General features: G+C 34.9%; 3 protein-coding genes across 4 annotated transcripts; 2 read left to right on the forward strand and 1 right to left on the reverse strand.

Moving 5' to 3' along the window:
• Positions 1-2,797: 2,797 nt before the first annotated feature.
• LOC116118452 (non-specific lipid-transfer protein A-like) lies at positions 2,798-3,136 on the forward strand. Its single transcript, XM_031404444.1, has one exon. The coding sequence runs from the start codon at positions 2,798-2,800 to the stop codon at positions 3,134-3,136; it is 339 nt and encodes a 112-aa protein (XP_031260304.1).
• A 297-nt stretch (positions 3,137-3,433) lies between these two features.
• LOC116118461 (stress response protein NST1) lies at positions 3,434-6,780 on the reverse strand. Its single transcript, XM_031404453.1, has 6 exons — positions 6,692-6,780; positions 6,006-6,421; positions 5,868-5,920; positions 5,289-5,326; positions 4,043-4,496; positions 3,434-3,897 (listed from the first exon to the last, which is right to left on the reverse strand). The coding sequence occupies exons 1-6, from the start codon at positions 6,712-6,714 to the stop codon at positions 3,673-3,675; spliced, it is 1,209 nt and encodes a 402-aa protein (XP_031260313.1). The 5' UTR covers positions 6,715-6,780; the 3' UTR covers positions 3,434-3,672.
• Positions 6,781-11,886: 5,106 nt separating this feature from the next.
• On the forward strand, positions 11,887-17,767 carry LOC116118463 (UBP1-associated protein 2C). Of its 2 annotated transcripts, none has more exons than XM_031404455.1 (2): positions 11,887-13,264; positions 17,469-17,767. In XM_031404455.1, exon 1 carries the CDS (start codon positions 12,007-12,009, stop codon positions 13,261-13,263), a length of 1,257 nt encoding a protein of 418 aa, XP_031260315.1. In that variant the 5' UTR covers positions 11,887-12,006; the 3' UTR covers position 13,264; positions 17,469-17,767. The 2 variants fall into 2 exon arrangements, with proteins under 2 accessions (XP_031260315.1, XP_031260314.1); XM_031404454.1 differs by having other exon boundaries at positions 11,888-13,264; positions 15,036-17,767.
• Positions 17,768-20,476: the final 2,709 nt, after the last annotated feature.

The following is a 20,476-nucleotide window of genomic DNA, read 5'->3' on the forward strand; positions in this document are numbered from 1 at the left end:
AACCCCAATAGCTAAAAGACTTGCCATCTGACCAGGGGCGGACCCAGGCCATTTGAGAATAGGCCTGGGCCTACCCTCAAATGAGTAAATAAAAATTTAAAAATTTTTGCTTTTGATTTTATGGGATAACCAAATAATGAGTGTGAAGAATCCAAGAACAGAGGGCATTTTCATTTTTCACTAACATATTTTATGCAACAAAAACCACCGCAACTTTAATGATGCAAAAATGCCTCTGCAATACACCATCTCTTCCTCTTAACTCAGAAGCTTTTGCAGAAACAATTTAAGTACTCATTCCTAGCAATGATGTCCTTTGAAATTTAGTAAAAACTTTCAACGTGGACAAAAATTCTCCTGAAGTTTATAGATTGTCATAAAGTTCCCTAAAATTCATCAAGAGTAAATTTTATAATATTACAAAACCCACTTCTACAAATGACCTTTACCAATTTTCTGAAATTAAAAAAAAAAAGCAAACCTTATACAGATAATTGAAAGAATAATCATTCTTTCAAACCAATAATTATCAATTTTGTGCAACTATACAAGACCTAACCTTTGAACACACTCACCCTCGCTCTTCTCTTCAACTTCAACCTCTAAATTCTAAGGTATTCGCTCTTTTCAATTGTTTTTTGCATGTTTGGTTACCGAGAAAATGAGGTTGATTTTTCCATTTTTTTCTTTTAATGTGTTTATTTATTTTTATTTTATTTTTTTTTTTTTGTGCTCTGAATTCTTAGTTTTTTTTTTTGTTAACTGTGTTTCCTTGATGAAAAAATGAGGCAAAGTTTTGTTCATTATTATTATTTTTTTTTACTGTCTTTATCTTTCGTATTTTCTCTAAATTCTATAGTTTTTATTTTATTTTATTAAGCTATTTTTAGTTGTTAGGTTGATGAGAAAATGATGCTAAGTTTTGTTCATTTTTTTGACAATTTTTTTTTTTTTTGTTTTGTATTTTGCTCTGAATACTATGGTTTGTTTATTTTAATTTATTAAGTGTGTTTAATCGTTAGATTGATGAGAAAATGAGCAAACTTTATGTTTTTTTTACCTCTTTTTCGTTTAGTAATATTGCTCTAAATTCTAATTTTTTTATTTAAGTATATTTTTGGCAGATGTTTGGCTGATGATAAATGAGCAAAGTTTTGCTAAATTTTTATTTTCGATGGTTGAGTTTTGATTTTAATAGTTGGATTTGGAGTTATAAGCTTAAAGTTGACTGCTTCTCCGGTGATTTTAATTTATTTCTTATAAACATTTATGTATTTTACTTGTATTAGATTTGTGATTGGACTTTATTTATATAGAATATTTTTGGTAGATTGTGATTGCTGTGAACTCTTTTGCTTATATTGGATTTAAGTAGATTGTTAGATTCTTGTAATTTTTTGCTCTCTTCGCATTTAAGAGGTTTTTCCACATCAAAATTTTCTTGTGAGTTGGATGTGATTTTACATATTTGCTTTCAAGGTTTTGCTTTTCGTAGATTTATTTAAATAGGAAAGTAATGTGTTTTGCATCATTTTCTTTCAGCTTCTTGATATTATATTATTTTCTTTGCTTAAGGTTGGATGGTTTTTTTTAAGTTTTCAATAGTTAGTTAACAAACAACGCCGGAGCCGCGGAGGCCCCCCTTCAACAAAAATCTTGGGTCCGCCACTGCATCTGACCACAAGAGATGAGGTCTGGTAGACTTTCTCGAACAAAGACAAAAACTCAACATATTGAAACTTAAATTGCTAATGTTTCCCTAGTCTTAGCTCGATTGTACCAAAGGGTAGCCCATTACAAAAAAAAAAAAAAAAAAAAAAAAAAAAAAAAAAAAAAAAAAAGAAAAACTTAAATTGTCATTAAACGAGTTTTTTTTTTTTACTTAATTTTAATAAAACTCAATGCTTAATTTAATAAATCAATCGATATGATCGTTTTCTAATTAACTTCACTTAAACTTAATATCCAAGTTAATGAAGAACAATTAATAGAATTTATACATGATTAAATTACTATACTTCATTTTACAATAAAGAGGATTTTAATATATAAAATCCAAAAATCCATTAAAGAGATCAATACACCCACCAAATCTATTCAATTAAGTCCAGTGTGAAATGTTTAAACCTACTTGAGAATCATTATCTGTTAAAAAGAAACTACATAAATGGAAGTGAGCTGTTTCCTTCTAAGTAGATGAAAAAAATGCTTCTATTTAATATTTATCCTCGAGTGATCTTTTGGCTGGAAAATGCCAATGAACTATCCAGCATCTATTAAGTAGATGTAGATGAATCACTTGGATGTTTTTAATTTGCTCCAAATGATCCATTATTTCAGCAATCAAAGGAAGCTTTAGAGGGTCTCTTAATTATATCAAGTTTCACTTTGATGATTCTTGAATATCAGTCTCAAGATCATTTCAAGTAGCAGTAAACATAACTGCATGCCCAAGTTGGTTTCAGCCGGCAGAAAGACACGTTTCTCTTCAATGAGAACAGAAAAAGATGTAAAAAGCTTACGAATTCGCAGAAGCTCAGCAGGAACCAACATAAAGTGAAGAAGGAAATGTCACCCAAAACCTTATCCTATTTATTTACTATTTTGAGGGTAGCCAAGCCAAGCAGAGAAGCCGCCAAAACGCTGTAACTGTTTCCGTTTTCCCCTGACATCCAGATTCCACCTCTTTTGATCCCCAACATGCTATATATATACCCCTTTATCCTCTGCTATTGTTCATAACCAAGGCAGAACAGAAGCTCATTAAAACACAAGCTCAAAGAGTCCTCTAGTAAAGATGAAGAGTATTGTGATGTTAGTGTTGGCTGTAGCCATGGTGTACTTCATGGTGAAGCCTGGAGAAGCCGTCCAATGTGGCCAAGTTGCAGCATCTTTGGCGCCTTGCATGCCTTACTTGGAAGCCAAGGGAGATCTTTCAACTGCATGCTGTGATGGAGTGAGGAATATCAAGGCAATCACTCCAACAACTACAGATAGACAAGAAGCTTGTGAGTGTGTGAAGTCAGCTGCTGCTAAGCATCCAGAGATCAAACAAGATGCAGCTTCATCTCTTCCTGGAAAATGTGGGGTTCCATTGAACATTCCCATCTCTAAGTACACAAACTGTGCAAAGTGAGTTTTACTATTTGAATATTTACATACAAAACTTAGAAACCTGATAACCCAGCTTAACATTGGTTTTCTTTTTTCCACAGCATTAACTAAGATGGAAGCTACGGGGTGAGAAATAAAGCTACGGCCTACAGAAACTAGTTTATGGTGTTGCCATCTCCATAATCAATGTTGTTTTATAATGTTCTAAATAAGGGTTGTGCTGTATCAGTCTTGGTGATCATACACCAAATTCTACCGAGCTTCTTGTAATGCTGTATGCAAGCTTATTAAAATAAATACAAGATATTATTGATGTTAATGATAAGCTGTTAAATATTTTTGCTTGTTCTAGATTACATAGGAAGATTGCACTACAAAACTACCTAGAGTAGATCTACTGCTATCACTTTTCAACCATGAGAAAAGGAGTGCTGCTGCACAAGCAATAACTATAAGCAGGAACTGACAGAAGTTAGAAAAGAATTTTCACCAACTAATATTTCCCCTCCAAGGTCGTTTACTTTGATGCAAACATTTACTAAGTTCAGTTTTCAGATCTCACACTGAACCGTGAATAGTGGATAAGCCTGCCAGAACATCCTTGGCCATGGACTGGGCTCTTTTGTTTTTGGCAGCTTGGATCTGGTCTGCAAGTGAAACTTCTCTCTGCTGTTTTTCTTTCTTTATTAGGTTTATATCCAACTTCTCCAAAGCTTGGATATGCATACGCACCATGTCTCCTTGTGTAGCAACCAGACCAGTTATGGATTTCTTTTTGTGAATCTAACAACAAAACAGAATATAGCATTATACAACTTATCCAGCCACTTTCACCATAGATATGTTATACATAGAACTTGGCATTGATGATTGAAAAAATTCCTGCAAGGTATAGGATTTGAATTCATGTTATCTCATGGGATTTTACCTTTGTTAATCTCTGCTTAAGTTTCAACTCTTGGGGAACTGATAACTCTCCACTTTTTTCTGATTTTCTTCTTGCCTTACTCTTTATTTCCCTTCTTCGTTTTGCCTTCTCCTCACGCTCTTTTCTCTTTTTGGCAATCCTTGCCATCTTCTCTGCTTTTGCCAGAGCAGCTTTCTCTGCTCTTGCCACAGCTGCTTTAACTGCATTTATCTTAGCCATCTCCTTCGCCTTAGCCTTATCTGCAGCCCGCTGGAGCTGTTGGACAGCCATTTCTTGTTTTATCTTATCATAGCTATTCCAATCTAGTTCTTGTTGGTCACTCCATCCATCCTTAGCTGCTTTAGCTATGTTTTCTGACCATGACAGAATGAACTCTTCCCCCAATCTTTTCCATCTTAAACGCTTTGCCCAAGAATGTCTTAATGCAGACCCTATTCTTGCTTTGCTCTCATCACTGCAAGAGAATTGATTTTGAATTCTAAATCTTTGAAGCTAAGAAAATCGTGTTGCACATTGGTGTTCTTTTAGCGAATCAATTATACATGCTAAAGGTTAGAAAAAACAAAAAACAAAACAAAAACCAAAAAAAAATAAATAAATAAATAAAGAACCTCATAAACCAATGAGTCTTATTAGAAGGTGAAAATGTGAGCTTAACGTGCATGCTAACATGGGTTAACAACAGTTTCTGTGGAATGCGTAAAACAAGCATTTCACAGTCAGGAAGATGTTTGAAGTTCCATGATAACATGCAAAAATATTCCTACAATGCACAACAAGGAAGATGTTTATAGTTCCATGTAATAGGGAGAAGTATTCCCCAGAATTTAAATTTGCCAGCTCTAGGTTTTCCATCTTGACCAACATGCTCAGCATATGAACTTAGCAACCACTGATATTTCATTATTCATTCCCTTAAAATAGCTTGCAGACATACCTCTGTGAAGTTCCCAATTTCTATCATAAAATAACACAAACAGAAAATCCAGCTTAACCAGAGGCAAGTTTTAACATATATAAAACACAAAAACATACTAAACCCTTAAATTTATAACTAATGTTTGGTTTACAAAATTTGATGATTTATTTATTCATGAATTCAGGTCATGCATGAGCAAAGCCTATCCCAACTTAAGGTTAAGTACTTAACAAACTGCCTGCATACAGTGTAACTCTGAACTTCTGACACAAAACATTCACATTTGCGAAGAGACAGATAAAAGAATTATAGCAGAAACAGTTTTACCTATGAGAATGGGGATGTTCAGCCATCTTTCTCCTGACCTGAAAGTTGTTAAAGTAAAATAAATCAGGAATTTGAGACAGAAACATATTAGAGAAAATAGTAAAATCTGTGTTATAAAAAGAAGTAAAAAAAAAAGGGCAGATACACTAGGTAATGGCTAATAAAAGCTGAATATCTGAAGGTTTTGTGGTAAGGGTAAATTCTTATCAATATATCAAGTTTCCTGTGTAAATAAATTTCTGGTACATGTCCAATCACTTGTAGTTATTATTATTAAATAATTCATGATTGCCTCCATTCCTCAAGAGTTCAGGATCTGCCATTGGACAAAGACAAAAACAAGGACTGTGTAGCCAAGAATAAATACCAAAAGGGTTTGCTATTGTTTGTCAGCCACTTCACAAGTTAAAAGAGGCTGCCAGGACTTATAAAAATCTGATGATCACCAACAGCAAGGAAGTTGAAAAAATTTGTAAACTCTATGAATCTACCAAATGGTATGAAGTCTTACTTACTACATCACCATTATTAAAAACATATAAAGGAATTGCAGAACTGCTGAATCTTACATGACTTCACCTTGGGGTCTCTCAAAGCTTCAATTGTTCTCTGCCTGATTCGCTCACGAGTCTCTGTGCAATAAGAAAGATTATATTACAGAATTAACTTACTATAACAAGGCTTAATGTGCACCTCTCCATTAATATTAGCCCTTACCAACAGTATGTTTTCTGCCTTTGTTCCATGGTACATTCCCTTTGTTGGCCAAACCTATCTTTCTTCTTCTTTCCTTTTCCTTATAATCTTCGTTATATACACTATCAATAGAGTCATAAAATGCATCTAACGGGCCCTCATCAAAAGTTTGTATCTCTATCGAATCAATTCCAATTTTTGACTTGTGACATTTGCAAAAACCAGGTATCTCCCCTACATCAACATTGAGACGAAATGCTCCAACCGGTTGAAGTCTGAAGGAATTAAAATAAGAAAATGAGCACGATATTTTCTTCGCCGGGGTTTCACGATAATTTGCTTCAAATGTACTTGGCAAATGATTGAATTCCACCATAGTAGAAGGTGGGAATAAAATTGGGTTCAGAACATGATTTGGCTGCAGACCAGACAATCTCCTGAAGAATTATTAGAAAACAAAAAAAAAGAAGAGTGAAATTTCTTGTTACAGCTTCCATAATTCATTCAAATGTAGCTCCTATGAATTCAATATACAAGTTCATTTGTCTATAAAGATTGCTAAACTACGCAATTACATAAGATTTAAACTGAAAATCATAATCTCGATACATTATATGCAAATTATAGTTGAAGCTAGGTTACTAAAACTCAAGTAGAAGAAAGAGAAATGTAAATAAGGAGTAGCAGTTGCAGAAAGAAGAACTTACAAGAAGTACAAAGAGAGTGGCATTTGATAGGGCAAGAATCAGATAGAGCGTTAAAGCTTGTTTTCTTTGTTACCAAACATACAGGCTTTTCTACCCGCTTATGTTTACCGGGTTTATTATTTATTGAGTAATACTCGGACACGTTTGAGAGCAGGAAAGCTGACAGTGGCCAGATGCTGAGCACACCGAATAGCCTTCAAAGCGTCGTCGTTTTCCGACAAGAATGGCCGGCTTATTTATTTATTTTTTAATTAAAAGAAAAATTACGACATGAGTAAAACTGTTTTATAGCAACAATGAGACCAATTAAATTTATTATTATAAAGAGGTTATAATTTAATAGAGGTATATTTACAAAAATTATTATTTTAATTTCTTATTTTATAATTCATATTTTAGTCGTATTAAGATTCAATTCATTGTTTTAGTAGCATTAGGATAATACGAAAATGAATATTAAAGAGTCACTATAAAATTGAATGATAGATTCAATAACTTCTTTACAAAAATCAAATAGATATTAATGGGTGCATTTGGTTTATTATTTTGGATAGGATTTTGGGAATAATATTATTGAGTAATTGAATAGGGGAGTATTACGAGGTAAAATTTAAAAATTTATAAAAAAACTCATAGGTTTGCTAATTTAATTAAACACCCCAACATATAAAATGAGAAAAATACCCCCACCACCCGCAGTGTCAGATTCCGGCCACCACCGCCGAAATCTGGCTGGAAAATTGCGTTACGACATAGACCGATCGGATCTGTGTCGTAATGCATCGCTATGGCCTTTTCCGGCCAGATCCACCACGGATCTACCTGGAAAAGACCAGATCTACGGCCAAATGTGGCCGTCGACGGCCGGAAAAGGCCAAAGAAGCCCATCTTTGGCCGTCGTTTTCGGTCAACGACAGCCAAAGCAGTGAACTACCGGCCATTTCTAGTCGTGGTGTAGGTCGTTGTACAGATTCCGGCTACCACCTATGGTGGTTGCCGGAATCTGGCAAGTATGGGTTGATGGGGGTGTTTTTGTTAATTTTTAAACTTTTTTCTCAGGGTATTTAATGAAAGTAATAAACTTAGTGGGTCTAAAAGTAATTAAAAAAATATAGTAATATTTCTGGAATAATGTGTCAAACAATATTTAGGGAATAGGGTTGGGAATATGGGTAGAAATAGAGAGCCAAACGCACCCAATATTTTCATAAATAATCCAAATGAGCAACAAGTTGACTTTAACAAAAAGGTGTCCCTGGTGGCTTATTATGTACTCGCAAGATAAAAAATATAGTAACAGCTTTAAATCATAAATCATTGTCCCAAATAACTTTAGATAAATATTTTATTTTCTTTTAAACCTTTAATGTAAAATAACATATGTTTTTTGCAATATGTATATAATTATTACTATGTAAAGGCAAGTTCTTTAATACGAGACCTAGAAAAATTATAACTTATTATAATAAAAAATTTATTCATATTTATAACTGGCCTAAGTTGGGATTGTAAGTTTTTATGACTATATAAAGGTTATTCTTATATAAAATATCATAATAGAAAAGTTCTACCGTATATTATATATGTAAAATCAATTGGGGTGGTTTTTGTGATATAAAGTTTCAAAGGGCTAAATAAGTAATGATCTAAATAAATAAAGTAAAAGTCCAATTTTAAAATTTGAAAAAAAAAAAAAAAAAAAAAGGCGCCGCCAAAGAACACTTTCTTGAGTATAAATAACCTCGCTATGTTACTTCTTGTCAATTTTCGGATGGATAAAAAATTTCCTATTTAAGTAATGCATTGACTAAAGAGGGTTAGAGTGTTAGACTATTTTTAAAAAACAATTTTCCAGAAAATATCTCATTCATATAAAAATAACTTGGTAATAATAGAAATAATTATTTAAAAAACTGTTTTTAAAAGATAAAATTGAAATTTGACATCTTTTCAATTGGCTTAGTAGATAAGATTTTTTGATAATTGAGATTTCCGACCCCCACTTTCCTCAAGGTCTACTATAAGCTGAACAAGCCCGCCTAACCCTCAAGGTCTATTCAATACCTTACAATCCTAATGAACCTAGTAAAATCACAAATGTAATAAATAATTTAGTAAAGTCACCTAATGGATCTCTAAATCTATTGACAAACCGAACCTAATGGTCTACCATCTGACTACAAGGGGATTGGTTCTAGTCTAATGCTATCGGTCAACTCTAGTGCAAGAGTCCAATTGACTCTACCACTAGAGTAATTTTTTTATTTATTTTAGAAATTAAAATAACTCTTATATACATTTATTACTTTTGTTTAAAAATAATATATTTTATTTCTTAATTTTGCTAATAAAATATAATTAGTTAATTTATTTATTAGCTTAAAAAAATTTTGATATTTAATTTCTAATACTAAATTGGAGAATAATTAAAAAAAAAAAAATGATAATAACTCTAGCGCAAGTCACTTCAACGCTAGAGTTGCTAGAGTGAAGTCATGAAAGTTGTGGAGGGATAGGACGTAGGAGCAAAACTAAATGAAATGTCTTGTCTACTAAACCCATTAAGAAAGTATCATATTTTAATTTGTCAAAGACAAAATGGTCTTTTAACTTTTAAGTACTTTTCTCATAATTTATATAAAAAAACATGAAAAATATCCCGATACAAGTATATATTGAAAGTCTAATATTTTCGCACCCAAACAGAATGATTTTTTTTTTTTTTAATTAATTTGGAAGATAATTTTATCAACACACTTCTCTTTGTTGAAATGAGAAAAAAATATATGAAATAATCTCACCCACCTTACTTGGCTGACATGATAAGACCATTCAATATAACAGTGACATATTTTTTTATTTTTAAAACTACATCTTATAGTAGTAATTACTATAAATGATAACGAATAATTATTTATAAATTATGGTAACAGGGGCTGAATAAAAAAAAATTAACAAATAATAATAACATATATCACTATCATTAGACGATTTTACCATGTCAACCAAACGAGATGATGAAATTATTTCTAAAAACCACCATTAGGTGGTCTGATGATAAAAGAGCAAAAGGGATCTAATATGATTTCCCAATTCGAGTCCTCTTAATGATAAAAGAGAAAGAGGGGGATTAACATAGTTTCTCAAAGGAGGATCTAACAGGTCTTTCAAATTCGAGTCTCTTTGAGGGTAAAAGAGTAAGATGAGGATCTAACATGGTCTATCGAGTTCAAGTTCCTATATGACTGTTAATAGAGGTGACTACTAGAGTTTTTATCGGCCGAATAGTTTTAAGGTCTCAAGGGATTAGTTGAGGTGTATGTAAACTGGTTTCGGACATCCTCATTCTTATATATATATATTTCTCCCCAATCTCCGAATCTCATTCTCCACCTTAGTTGTTAACTTGTTTGCCACGTTCATCATTTTCATTAATGAAAACAATGCAATATTAAACAAACTTTAAACTACAAAATTGTCTACTAATTCACATATTTACTTCTTAATCACCAAGTAATTAATCACTATCCCCAGTTTTAATCCAAAAAAACTCTTTAATCCTCAAAACCAGTTGACTTTCCTATATATATATATGAATGTATCCTCTTCTATTCTCCCATTATCTTGCAATTTAAGCTATGGGTGCTAGTGCTACTGAGATTACAAAGACCAACGACTATGTCCCCATTCCAACTGCTGAGATCAACGATCCGCTTATCACTGCACCCATGATCGATGATCTACCAGCTGTTGATTCTTCAAGCTCTGGAAAGAAAACAAAGAAGAAGAAGAAGAAGAAGAAGAAGAAGAAGAAGAGAGGTGCTTATTTCTTTTGTTGCTCAAATGTGGAATTTGACACTGAGGAAGTTGGAGCAAAAGCACTTTCATTCTCCCAGCTGATGTGTCCTGGTTTTCTGTTCTAATGTTGACGTGGGTCCCAAAGAAAGTTGATAATGAAGGTAGAAGGATTTAGAAGTGTGAAGTATTTAGAAGAAAAAGCACTTCATATTATCTCTAAAGTGCTTTTTCTTGTTGATCGATGTTGTAATATATATGTATGTGTTTCGGTTTTTGAGATTTGTTTGTGTAATGTGGCTTTTAATAAAGGAATCCATCAAATGCATGCATCATGCATTTCAATGTTTTCTATCTCAACACCAAAGAAATCACCTACAATTTTAATATCTATTAGAATATATTATAATCGATTTAATCCCACCAAATTCAATAACACTCTTGTTGATTGCTCTTAGGCTCAAGGTAGGTGTGAGCATGAGTAAATGCTAGAATCGGAATCGATAGGTATCCACCCATCGGTTTCGAGTAGGATTGGAATTGGCTTCATAGGATCTAGTTTCGGTTCTAGAAAATTGGAATTGGGAATTTCTGGGTCCGATTTCGGTTCCTGTAATGCTGAAACTAGGAACCAGAATCAAAATTGGAACCGAAACAGAGGTTCGGATACCCGATTAGAAATTGAGATTGAATTGTAATTTTTGTAAATTATTAGGGGTGTATTTATAATTTTTTAAAAGTAGAAGGTAATTAAAATTAACCCAGGTACCTGGGACTAGAATCAGAACTTATGTTTCAGGTTTTGGTTCTAGGTTTTTAAGAATTGGATCGGCCAATTCCAATTCCAGTTCCTTCAAAGAATACAGGGGTATCCGAAATTGATCACCCTTAACTCAAGGTATAGAAACACCAATTTTCTAACATCTAAAGTGATATAACATAATAAAGGAAAAATCATTGTTCAAAAATTAATTTTTCCTGTATAATACATATAGAAAGTTAAGAACCCGATTCATATGACAATTGATTCGATAGAACCTCTTTAATTGTATGTTAATTACATAACGAAGGATCATCCTACATAGATATGTATTTCAAGCTTCGAATTCACTATTCACTCTCTTTCTCTAAGTTAATATGATTTAATATATATATATATATTTTTTTCCTAAAACTCTGATACACACCAAAAAACCTAATTTGAGGCTCTCAACTCCGTTGAACATTGTTTTTTATTTGTAAAGGAAATAAGATATGGGCCTTAGTCAAAACACTTTCTTTCAATTTGGGTAGGCTAGCCAATCAGACAATTGGGCCTATTAAAATGGGAACTTCTTATCGCCATTAAACCCATGACCCGTCCCTAAAAGGCAAGTCTTAACATATAAAAATATCTTTATCTTTATCCTCTTCCACTTCGCATTCTCTCCTTCCTTCCTTTCGACTTGCCTTTACTCACTCAACATAAAACTAGGGTTAGGGTTAGGGTTTTACTATCAATTTCTCTCTTAAATCAATTCATGGACCCGACAAAGAAGCGTAAACTCGATGAAAACGGCGCCGCATCGGCCGACCCTGACTCTGCCAACATTCTAAACCCCCAGGATTCTCGCAAGATTGTTGAACGCTTAACCAATGATCAACTCCTCGATATTCTTTCCACCGCCGTCACTCGCCACCCCGACCTCCTCGAAGCCGTCAGATCTATTGCAGATGCCGATCCCACTCAACGCAAGCTCTTCATCCGTGGCCTCGGCTGGGATACTACAACCGAAAGCCTCCGTAACATCTTCTCCGTCTACGGCGAGCTTGAGGAAGCTGTGGTTATCCTCGATAAAGCCACCGGAAAATCAAAAGGCTATGGTTTTATTACGTTCAAACACATTGACGGTGCCATGCTCGCTCTTAAGGAGCCCAGCAAGAAAATTGACGGACGCGTGACGGTTACGAATCTTGCAGTTGCTGGAAATTCAGCGAATAGTACTAACAATCCCGTGGATGTGTCGTTGAGGAAGATATTTGTCGGGAACGTACCAAACGACATGTCGGCTGACAAATTGCTCGCACATTTTGCTTGTTATGGAGAGATTGAAGAGGGTCCGTTAGGGTTTGATAAACAGACGGGGAAACCAAAGGGTTTTGCTTTGTTTGTTTATAAGACGGCGGAAGGGGCGCAAGCTGCGCTTGTGGATCCGATAAAGACGGTTGAGGGGAAGCAATTGAATTGTAGGTTGGCTGATAATAAGAAGGCAAAGGGACCTGATGGGATTCAGCCTGGCGGGCCCGGGAATGTTAATGTTAATCATGGCGATGGGATGGGGATGGTTCCGCCCCCTGCTGGAGGATCCATGCCCGGGTCGTATGGTGGGCCCGGTGGACATGGGTCGTATGGCCCGTTTTCAGGGGCGCCACCGTTGGGTCATCATGTGAACTCGTCTTTGGGGGGACCGGGACAGGTACCCTCATCTTTGGGAGGTGTTGGTGCTGGTGGTTATGGTGCTGGGTTGGGTGGGCCGTATGGCGGTTATGGTGGGCCAGGCTCGGCTGGTTATGGAGGTCTTGGTGGTGCTGCTGGCAGTGGTGGATTGGGGGGTGGTTCTTCCTTGTATAGGTTGCCACCAAGTTCGGTTGGAATGCCTTCTGGTGGGTATCCTGAAGGTGGGCATTACAACTTGTCATCGGCATCCTCTGCTTATCCTAGTCAGCATCACCAGGCAACCGGAACATCCCCCGTGCCTAGGGTTCCTATGTACCCGAATGTTCCTCCTTATTATTGAGGTAGTCTTTATTTATTATTTCTTTTTTGTTTGATTGACATGCTCGTGTTTTTTTTTTGCCTTCTTTTTGGTATTTTTGTTAGTACGTTTTGTTGTAATGTTTGGTGTTTCTTGCATTTGTGTTTGGTTGTAGTTTTAGAGGTCTTCTTTGTTGCTTCCATTATCTTTTATGATGGTTCGTTTCTTGATCAATTACTTTATGCCTTTTAAATTGTTTTTTGGGCTTTGCTTCTGTCGTGATTTTTTTCTTGCTATCTTTGTGATTTGTTTTATCTATATATTTAATTGGTACCACTCTTTTGTCCGTGTGGCAAAATATTGATAAGCAAGTTGTTTTTGTTCATTGATTATGTGTTTTGATGATATTAAGTTTTCTATCTGTTGTTATATTTGTTTCCGAGCTGTATGTTATTTTTTCATGCGTTATTCACCATCCCTCTTTGTTCTTTGCCTGTGTGTATTTTGAATTTGATGGAATGGTAAGAAAATATTGCATTCATATGTTGTTACACATCAAATTGTTGGTTACTCAATTTAGTTTTATTTTCGTTGTTGCATGTTCGTTGAAATGGGCCATAATTGCCAAATCCGCATCTGCAAGTTGATAGGTGTATGAAATTATGGGTTTTGGATTTGGAACATTGCATATGAATGTTTTTAATTTTGTAGTAGTTTTCTTCATCTCAAAGCAATGCAAAAGAGTAGAAGTCACAAAATTGTAGCAGTAGATACCTATAGGCCTGTGCTTTACCTTTATTATATATTCTCATTGTAACTTATTTTTTATTGCTGAAAGATTTCAGTCTAACATGTTTTATTTTTAATTCTGCAAACAGTATGTTTCAAAAGGACTTGTTACGTAGATTAATCATTGTGCTCTGTTTTTACATGAATTTATAGTTGTTTGAAGCAATATTTCATACTGCATTTCTTGTTGAGTGAATTATCTTTAACCATTGATATCTTAAAGGATTTGTAAGTGTCATTTGATTTGTTAACTTGTAAGTTGAGTACTTGTAAACAAATTTATTGGGCAATATGGAGAAAAAGAATCTTGAAATATGCACAAGAATGTGATCTCTTCCGCATTTGTAACCAAACATGTTTATTTTCTATCTAAGATAGTTGTGTTTCTTCACAAATCACATCATTAAGCAATTCTATTCATATAATGTTTTCTTTGTGCTGTAACCCTGCCAATTTTACATTTTAAATACAATCAGGAGTTTGGGGATTGATTGTGTTGAAGTTGAGTCCTTAAGAATTAACCTTGCAAACATGCTCCCAAACCTTTAATTGTACATTGTTCTAAAGTTTTAGTCATGCATAACTAGGTTAAACTAATATGCTTATCCTTTTATTAACTCTGTTAGCTATAAGACCTTAAGCTATAAAGTCGATGACTTGGAACTGGTATCTGACATTCTTATTTATCTTCTTGAACCCAAAATTTTAAGTACATTCTTTGTAAAATGAAACCAATTTGGTTTTTGTTTGGAAGAGTTTCTTGGTGAAATTCATGTTGTTGGAGTTGCTTTGCTTTGTGATATCATTTTTGTAGTGCCCTTGAGATATGTTTGTACTCTAAAAGGTGTTGCTGTTTGTTTGGTGGTTCTCTTTGTTTGCACAGTGCATTGTCATATTGTTCGATCAAAGAAGGTTAAGTGTTTTCTTTATTTGTTGGTTATGGTTATTTGATATAATTTGCATGAACTTTGTTTTGTTGATAATGTGGAATGATGAATTGAGTTGTGAATGGGTGTTTGATTCAGGTGTATGACAGCTTGTTGGCGCAGATGCTTTTTGTGGTTCTGGTGATTGCGTAGTGCAGACTATATGAATGTATTAGCTTTGCTTTTACGGGCACTTCGCTTGATATCTTGAACTGCACATTTACGATGTGGTTTATTTCTGAGTGATGGTTGTGAAATGACTGAGTTAGACTAGTCTTTGTACTTATGCCGGGATCTATTTGCTACTTGGGCTTTCTATGTTCCAGTATAGTCTAATGAGTACTGAGATAATATATTTCCATATATTACACAATTGTGTGTTGATAGTTGTTGTTGCTTTTGATTTTACTTGCTAGATTTTTTTCATAGTTGTTGATACCTTTATATCTTGAGTTTTATCAAGCTTTCTTAATTGGAAGAGAATTTATGTAACTTATGCATCTACATATAATTACACAAAACATATGGATAAACCTCAGCGAATTACTGCTCCAGTCAAAATAGTTCCTTTTTAAGTTTTTTGAAAATTAAATGATGAAATTATTTGTTTGCTCTTCATATTCATACTACTTTAGTTGAATAGGAATTTTTTCATAACCTTTTGCTCATTTTTTAGTCCTCTAATTTCTTGTAAAACTTTTGCTGGTTATGTTGTGTCACATCTCTTAATCACTTTCGATTACAATTTCTGATTTATGTTGCTAAAGCAGTCGTTTGATCCTTTCCATTGAAGGTATTCATGTATGTTGTTTATAGTAGCCCCTATTGGTTATCAACCTGTAACCTTCTTTTTTATGTATTTATTTATTTTTTTAGATACTGGCAATTTGGCCAGACTGTTTATGTTCGTGATTGGTTTGTCTTGTACATGGGTTGGACGATTATTTTGGCCTCAAATAATGTTGTTATCCTCTATCTGTGGATTTTCCTATCATAGAGGATTGATTTTTGTGGGTGTTTGTATTTCACTCAAATTTTGTCTTGTCAAAGCAAGCAGTTTGGTCTGCCAGTGATCTGATTTGTAACTATTGTTGATATGATTGGGAAAAATGTTTATCCTGTTCATGGTTTTAACTGCCTTTTGCCAAGACTTAGGTTGCATTGATTTGTTCCCGTTTGCTTTTTAAAATGGGTTGAAGCGTCATTGTAACTTTGTATTATGATTTTTTTGATTTTAGTCTTTTCATCAAAGGTGTTGTATGTCTTCTGTATTTGTCATAACTGATAGTTATGGTAGGATGACAGCTTGTAAGTTGAATGTTATGTTATAAACTATGAGCAACACTCATGGATCATGTTCTGTAATGAGAAGCTGAAACTTGTCCTTCACTGTGGAGATTGGTTAAGGGTCTGCCTTGTACTTCCCTTTTACATCTAGTTGATGTTTCACTTTTGACAAATTAGGGTTTACAACTTGATTTGTCTGAGATGAGATATTATACTCTTCATGAAAACGATAACGGGTTAGAAATTATGTCTCTGAGGGTCTGCCTGCATTTGGTGACAAGACCAATGCGGGCTTAATATAATTTTGAAGTCTTTGCATTTTGCCTGCCGTCAAATTATTTTTCACCCCCTTCAATGTCTGGATAGTTGCATTCTTCTCATAAATGAAAACCATAACGGGTTAGAAATTATGTCTCCTGAGGTTCTGCCTGCGTTTGGTAACAAGACCAATGCGGGCTTAATATAATTTTGAAGGCTTTGCATTTTGCCTGCTGTTAAATTATTTTTCACCCCCTTCAATGTCGAGATAGTTGCATTCTTCTCATAAATGAAAACGTGTGATGATGCTGCCAAGATGTTTATGAAAAATTTCTACTTTCGTGTCTGCATGGTTGTCTCAAGCTTTGTGTTGTTCAGTTTACTGTTTGATTGTGTGATAACAATGCAAACTGTATTGTTCATGGTCATGAGTTTGGTGGTTGAACTCAATTTCAATGAATGGTGGGTATAATTTTTACAATCGTGGGGCGTCATAAATTCCATTAAATTAGAGAAAAAAATTGCTATGCTGTATGAAAAACGTGCAATTATATATGTCACAAGTACTTCCAAGGGCTTAAGTTTGGCTGAAGAAGTGTCTATTGAGTCTTGAGCTGAGGGATGATATTGATATCTTGATAAAAGATCGATTGTGGCATTTAAGTTATAGGCTGCGTTTCAATCGATAGAAGAGATCCATTGACTTTATGATGCAAATAAAACTTGTGTTTTCAGACTCTTTCCTTCCGGTGGTTTATACTGTTTGAATATGTTTTTCAACATTTGAGATAATGGAAGCTGATATTTTGTTTTGCTTTTTCACAAATGAGGGGGGGTGTTAGGGAATTGTTGTTTAGATTCAATATCAATGAGGTTTCCAAAATATAGTAATTAAAGTTGTCTACTGCGGTGTCCTAACGATCTTGAACTCTTTTTTTCTTTTCCTGTCATTTGTATTTGGGGTGGAACATGCGATGACGAGTGGAGGTGCTAGCCAATATGGAAATGATTGCTCAAGGTTCACTGGCATTTTGGTGTTGGTGACTTGGTGTTGTGCTGAAAATTGAGGCCAGTTAATCATCTCATTAAACCGTGGAAAGACTACTGTTAATCATTTCAGATGAGTTAAACCCCTTGTAAGTTTCATGTCATCAGTCACATTATCCTCGCTAATTTATGTAATTTTCAACTCACGAGGACCGAGAAATATAGAAGTATTATATGGTTTAGCCTGATGCCAAAATCTTTCCCTTTCTATGTAATCAACTGTTTTCTGGTAGGGTATTCATTCATCCTTATTTTGTTTGTTTTTTTTTTTTTTTTTTTTTTTCTCGATCCTTCAATCGAAATTCGAAATTTGTCGCTAGAATAATTACAAACACTAAGCTATTTATTTATTTACTTTAAAAGAAATACCGAAAAATGGACCAAGGAAAAAGAATTCCAATCAAAACATATAGTAATGAGAAAGATGACAAACACACTGAATTGGGTTAAATTTTTTTTTATTCCTTGAAAATCTTAAAATTTGGGTTGATGATCGACAAACAATTGAAGGTTGGGAGGTTGGGGGTTTTGAAGAAGAAGGGTGGGTGAGTCTAATGGTGGTGACTTAAGTGATTTATAATGAGTGAATCGATAGGAAATTCAAAAAAACTTGCCGCAGCAGCATTCGTATGTTGTTGGCGATTAGTGAGGTGAATAGGGGTGAAGTAATGTGGATTTTGTTTAGAAGGTTAACGAAAGTATTTTTGTGGTGAGGAGCGTTGTCAACGTCGGCAGTGATGAGATTTGGCCTGAGTTGTTGACGTTGGCAGTGGTGAGATCTGGTCGATTTTGGTCAGATCTTAGGTAGATTTTATGAGGAATGCCTCGAGGGATGATTGAGATTACATTTGGTGTGTTGTCATAGCCAACCAGTGGACCGCTGATTTGTATTTGGGATGTGTTTGCTAAATTTCAAACCTGTAGGGATTTAACCGTATTTTTTAGGGGTATGTTTGCTGAGCTTTATATTTTCTTCCATTAGTTTTTAATATAATTTCTCCCATCTCCCACCTCCCCTTTTCTAAAGTAACTATCTTTTCTAAATCCAGCAGAGTTTATTCCGATTGTGTTCACCTCTAAATTTCTTATGTTGTCTACATAGCTTCGATATTTCTTTTACAATCCCTTCACTTTCTTCTTCGTCAGAGAAAGAATTTCTTAAGAAATCAGCCAATCTTTTAACATGGTAGTTGATATCTTCTTTCAAATTTTCATACTTGAAAGAACAGTATCTTTTGCAGTTGCTCTAAAGCTAGCCTTCCAATACCCCAACATATCCATCATAAATCATCTCGAATGTTTCCCCCACCGTCAGCATTTCCGCGGTGAATTGGCTCAAGAAACGGCATAAGGAGATGAATTGGTTCCTGGAGATGTAAACAGTACGACGATTAGAATTTACAATGAAAGGCGGTAGTGAAGCCTACAGGGTATGCGTTGCGAAAATCCTTGGTGTTGGCAATTCTTCAAGATCAGGAGATTGGTTTTTTTCTTTTTTTCTTTCTTGTTATAAAGATCAAACTCGACGAAATGGGCTCATGAGGAAAGATAGTGAGCATAGGGGTGTCTTTTAGTGCGAAACGAGACCCATTTTGTATCGAAAAACGTGAGGGCCTTTAGCAAGTAGTGCCACCTTTTGGGAGCGAAGTTAATATGATGTCAGTATTTCGAGCTTGGGAATGCTTTTGAAAGGAGATAATTCCGTGAATGCATCTAGATGGGCACCAAATCCTTGGTATTGATAGAGATAGCTATTACCGTTATCCTAGTTTTTCCTTCTAGGAATCTTCAATCTCATTGCTTGGTCCTTTTTCTGGTGAAGAAGTTAACTGGGAGCTGTTGTCCATGGAAATTCCGAATAATAGCTAAGACAGAAAACCGCAATGCTGCATGAGCTAGCACGTACAATTGCATAACAATCTTCTATTGAGATTTTTTTTTTTTCCAATAATTATTTCCACTGATTTTACTTCTTAAATACTTTCAAATCAGATAACAATGCACGAGAATACACGAAAACAGATAAGGCTAATTGCCTAATAATAATGAAATTAAAAGGAGGAAATTTAACTGTCGTGAACTACCGAGTTTGCATTTAAGAAAATGAAATAATTTTGCATTTTTTTTTTAACTTTGAAAAATGACGTGGCACACTTAAGAATCACTAAACATGCGAAAAGGGGTTTAGACTGAAAATATTTAAACATATATGGGTAATAGTTAATTAATGGAAATTGGTTTAAATTTTGAAATTAAAAAATGATCCCTCCAATTCAAAATCGATTAATTGAGGGAGGCCACCCAAAATAAGCGACCGACGAAAACACCCCTTCTCTCTTGCGATTTTCGGCGATTAAAGTTCCCATTTTTCGACAAACCGTTGCTCTTTAGATTTTCATTTCCCTGTTAATTACACAAACAAACCATGACTGATATTAACAAATCGGAGGAAAACCCAGCCTCACTCCAAATTCTAGAGTTTGGTGGCGGTGACAACTGTTCAAAGGTTGTCAAAGAAAAGGTTCTGGTGGATCTTTCGATCAGTGAAGGTGGTCTAGCGATAGAGCACATGACGGCGGCACAAGAACATACAGTAGGCTCCGTAAATGCTTTTGAAGACGAGGACGCTGACGCAAATTTAGGCGATGAGGAGGAAGAATAGGTACATTCCTTACCATTTTATGAAAAAAAATTCTTTGTTGGTTCCAATTTGGGGGATATTTAGTTGATTTTGATTGTTAGGGCGATTCTGGTATTTTGTCGAGCAGTTGGCGGACATTGGGAGAGTGCCTGTGTTTGGGTTCCAGAGGATGGGAGAAGGCAAGGGAGGCCGTAGAGAGGTTGTTTGTGGGAGGTTGGAGGGCTGGGGATGGTAGGAGCGGGCGGAATAGAGGGGCTGCCCTGCATATTGCAGGGCTGGCCACGTGTAGCTGCGTGCGCCGGTAGCC

Source organism: Pistacia vera, unplaced genomic scaffold, assembly GCF_008641045.1.
Source record: "Pistacia vera cultivar Batoury unplaced genomic scaffold, PisVer_v2 Contig845, whole genome shotgun sequence".
Lineage (NCBI taxonomy): Eukaryota > Viridiplantae > Streptophyta > Magnoliopsida > Sapindales > Anacardiaceae > Pistacia > Pistacia vera.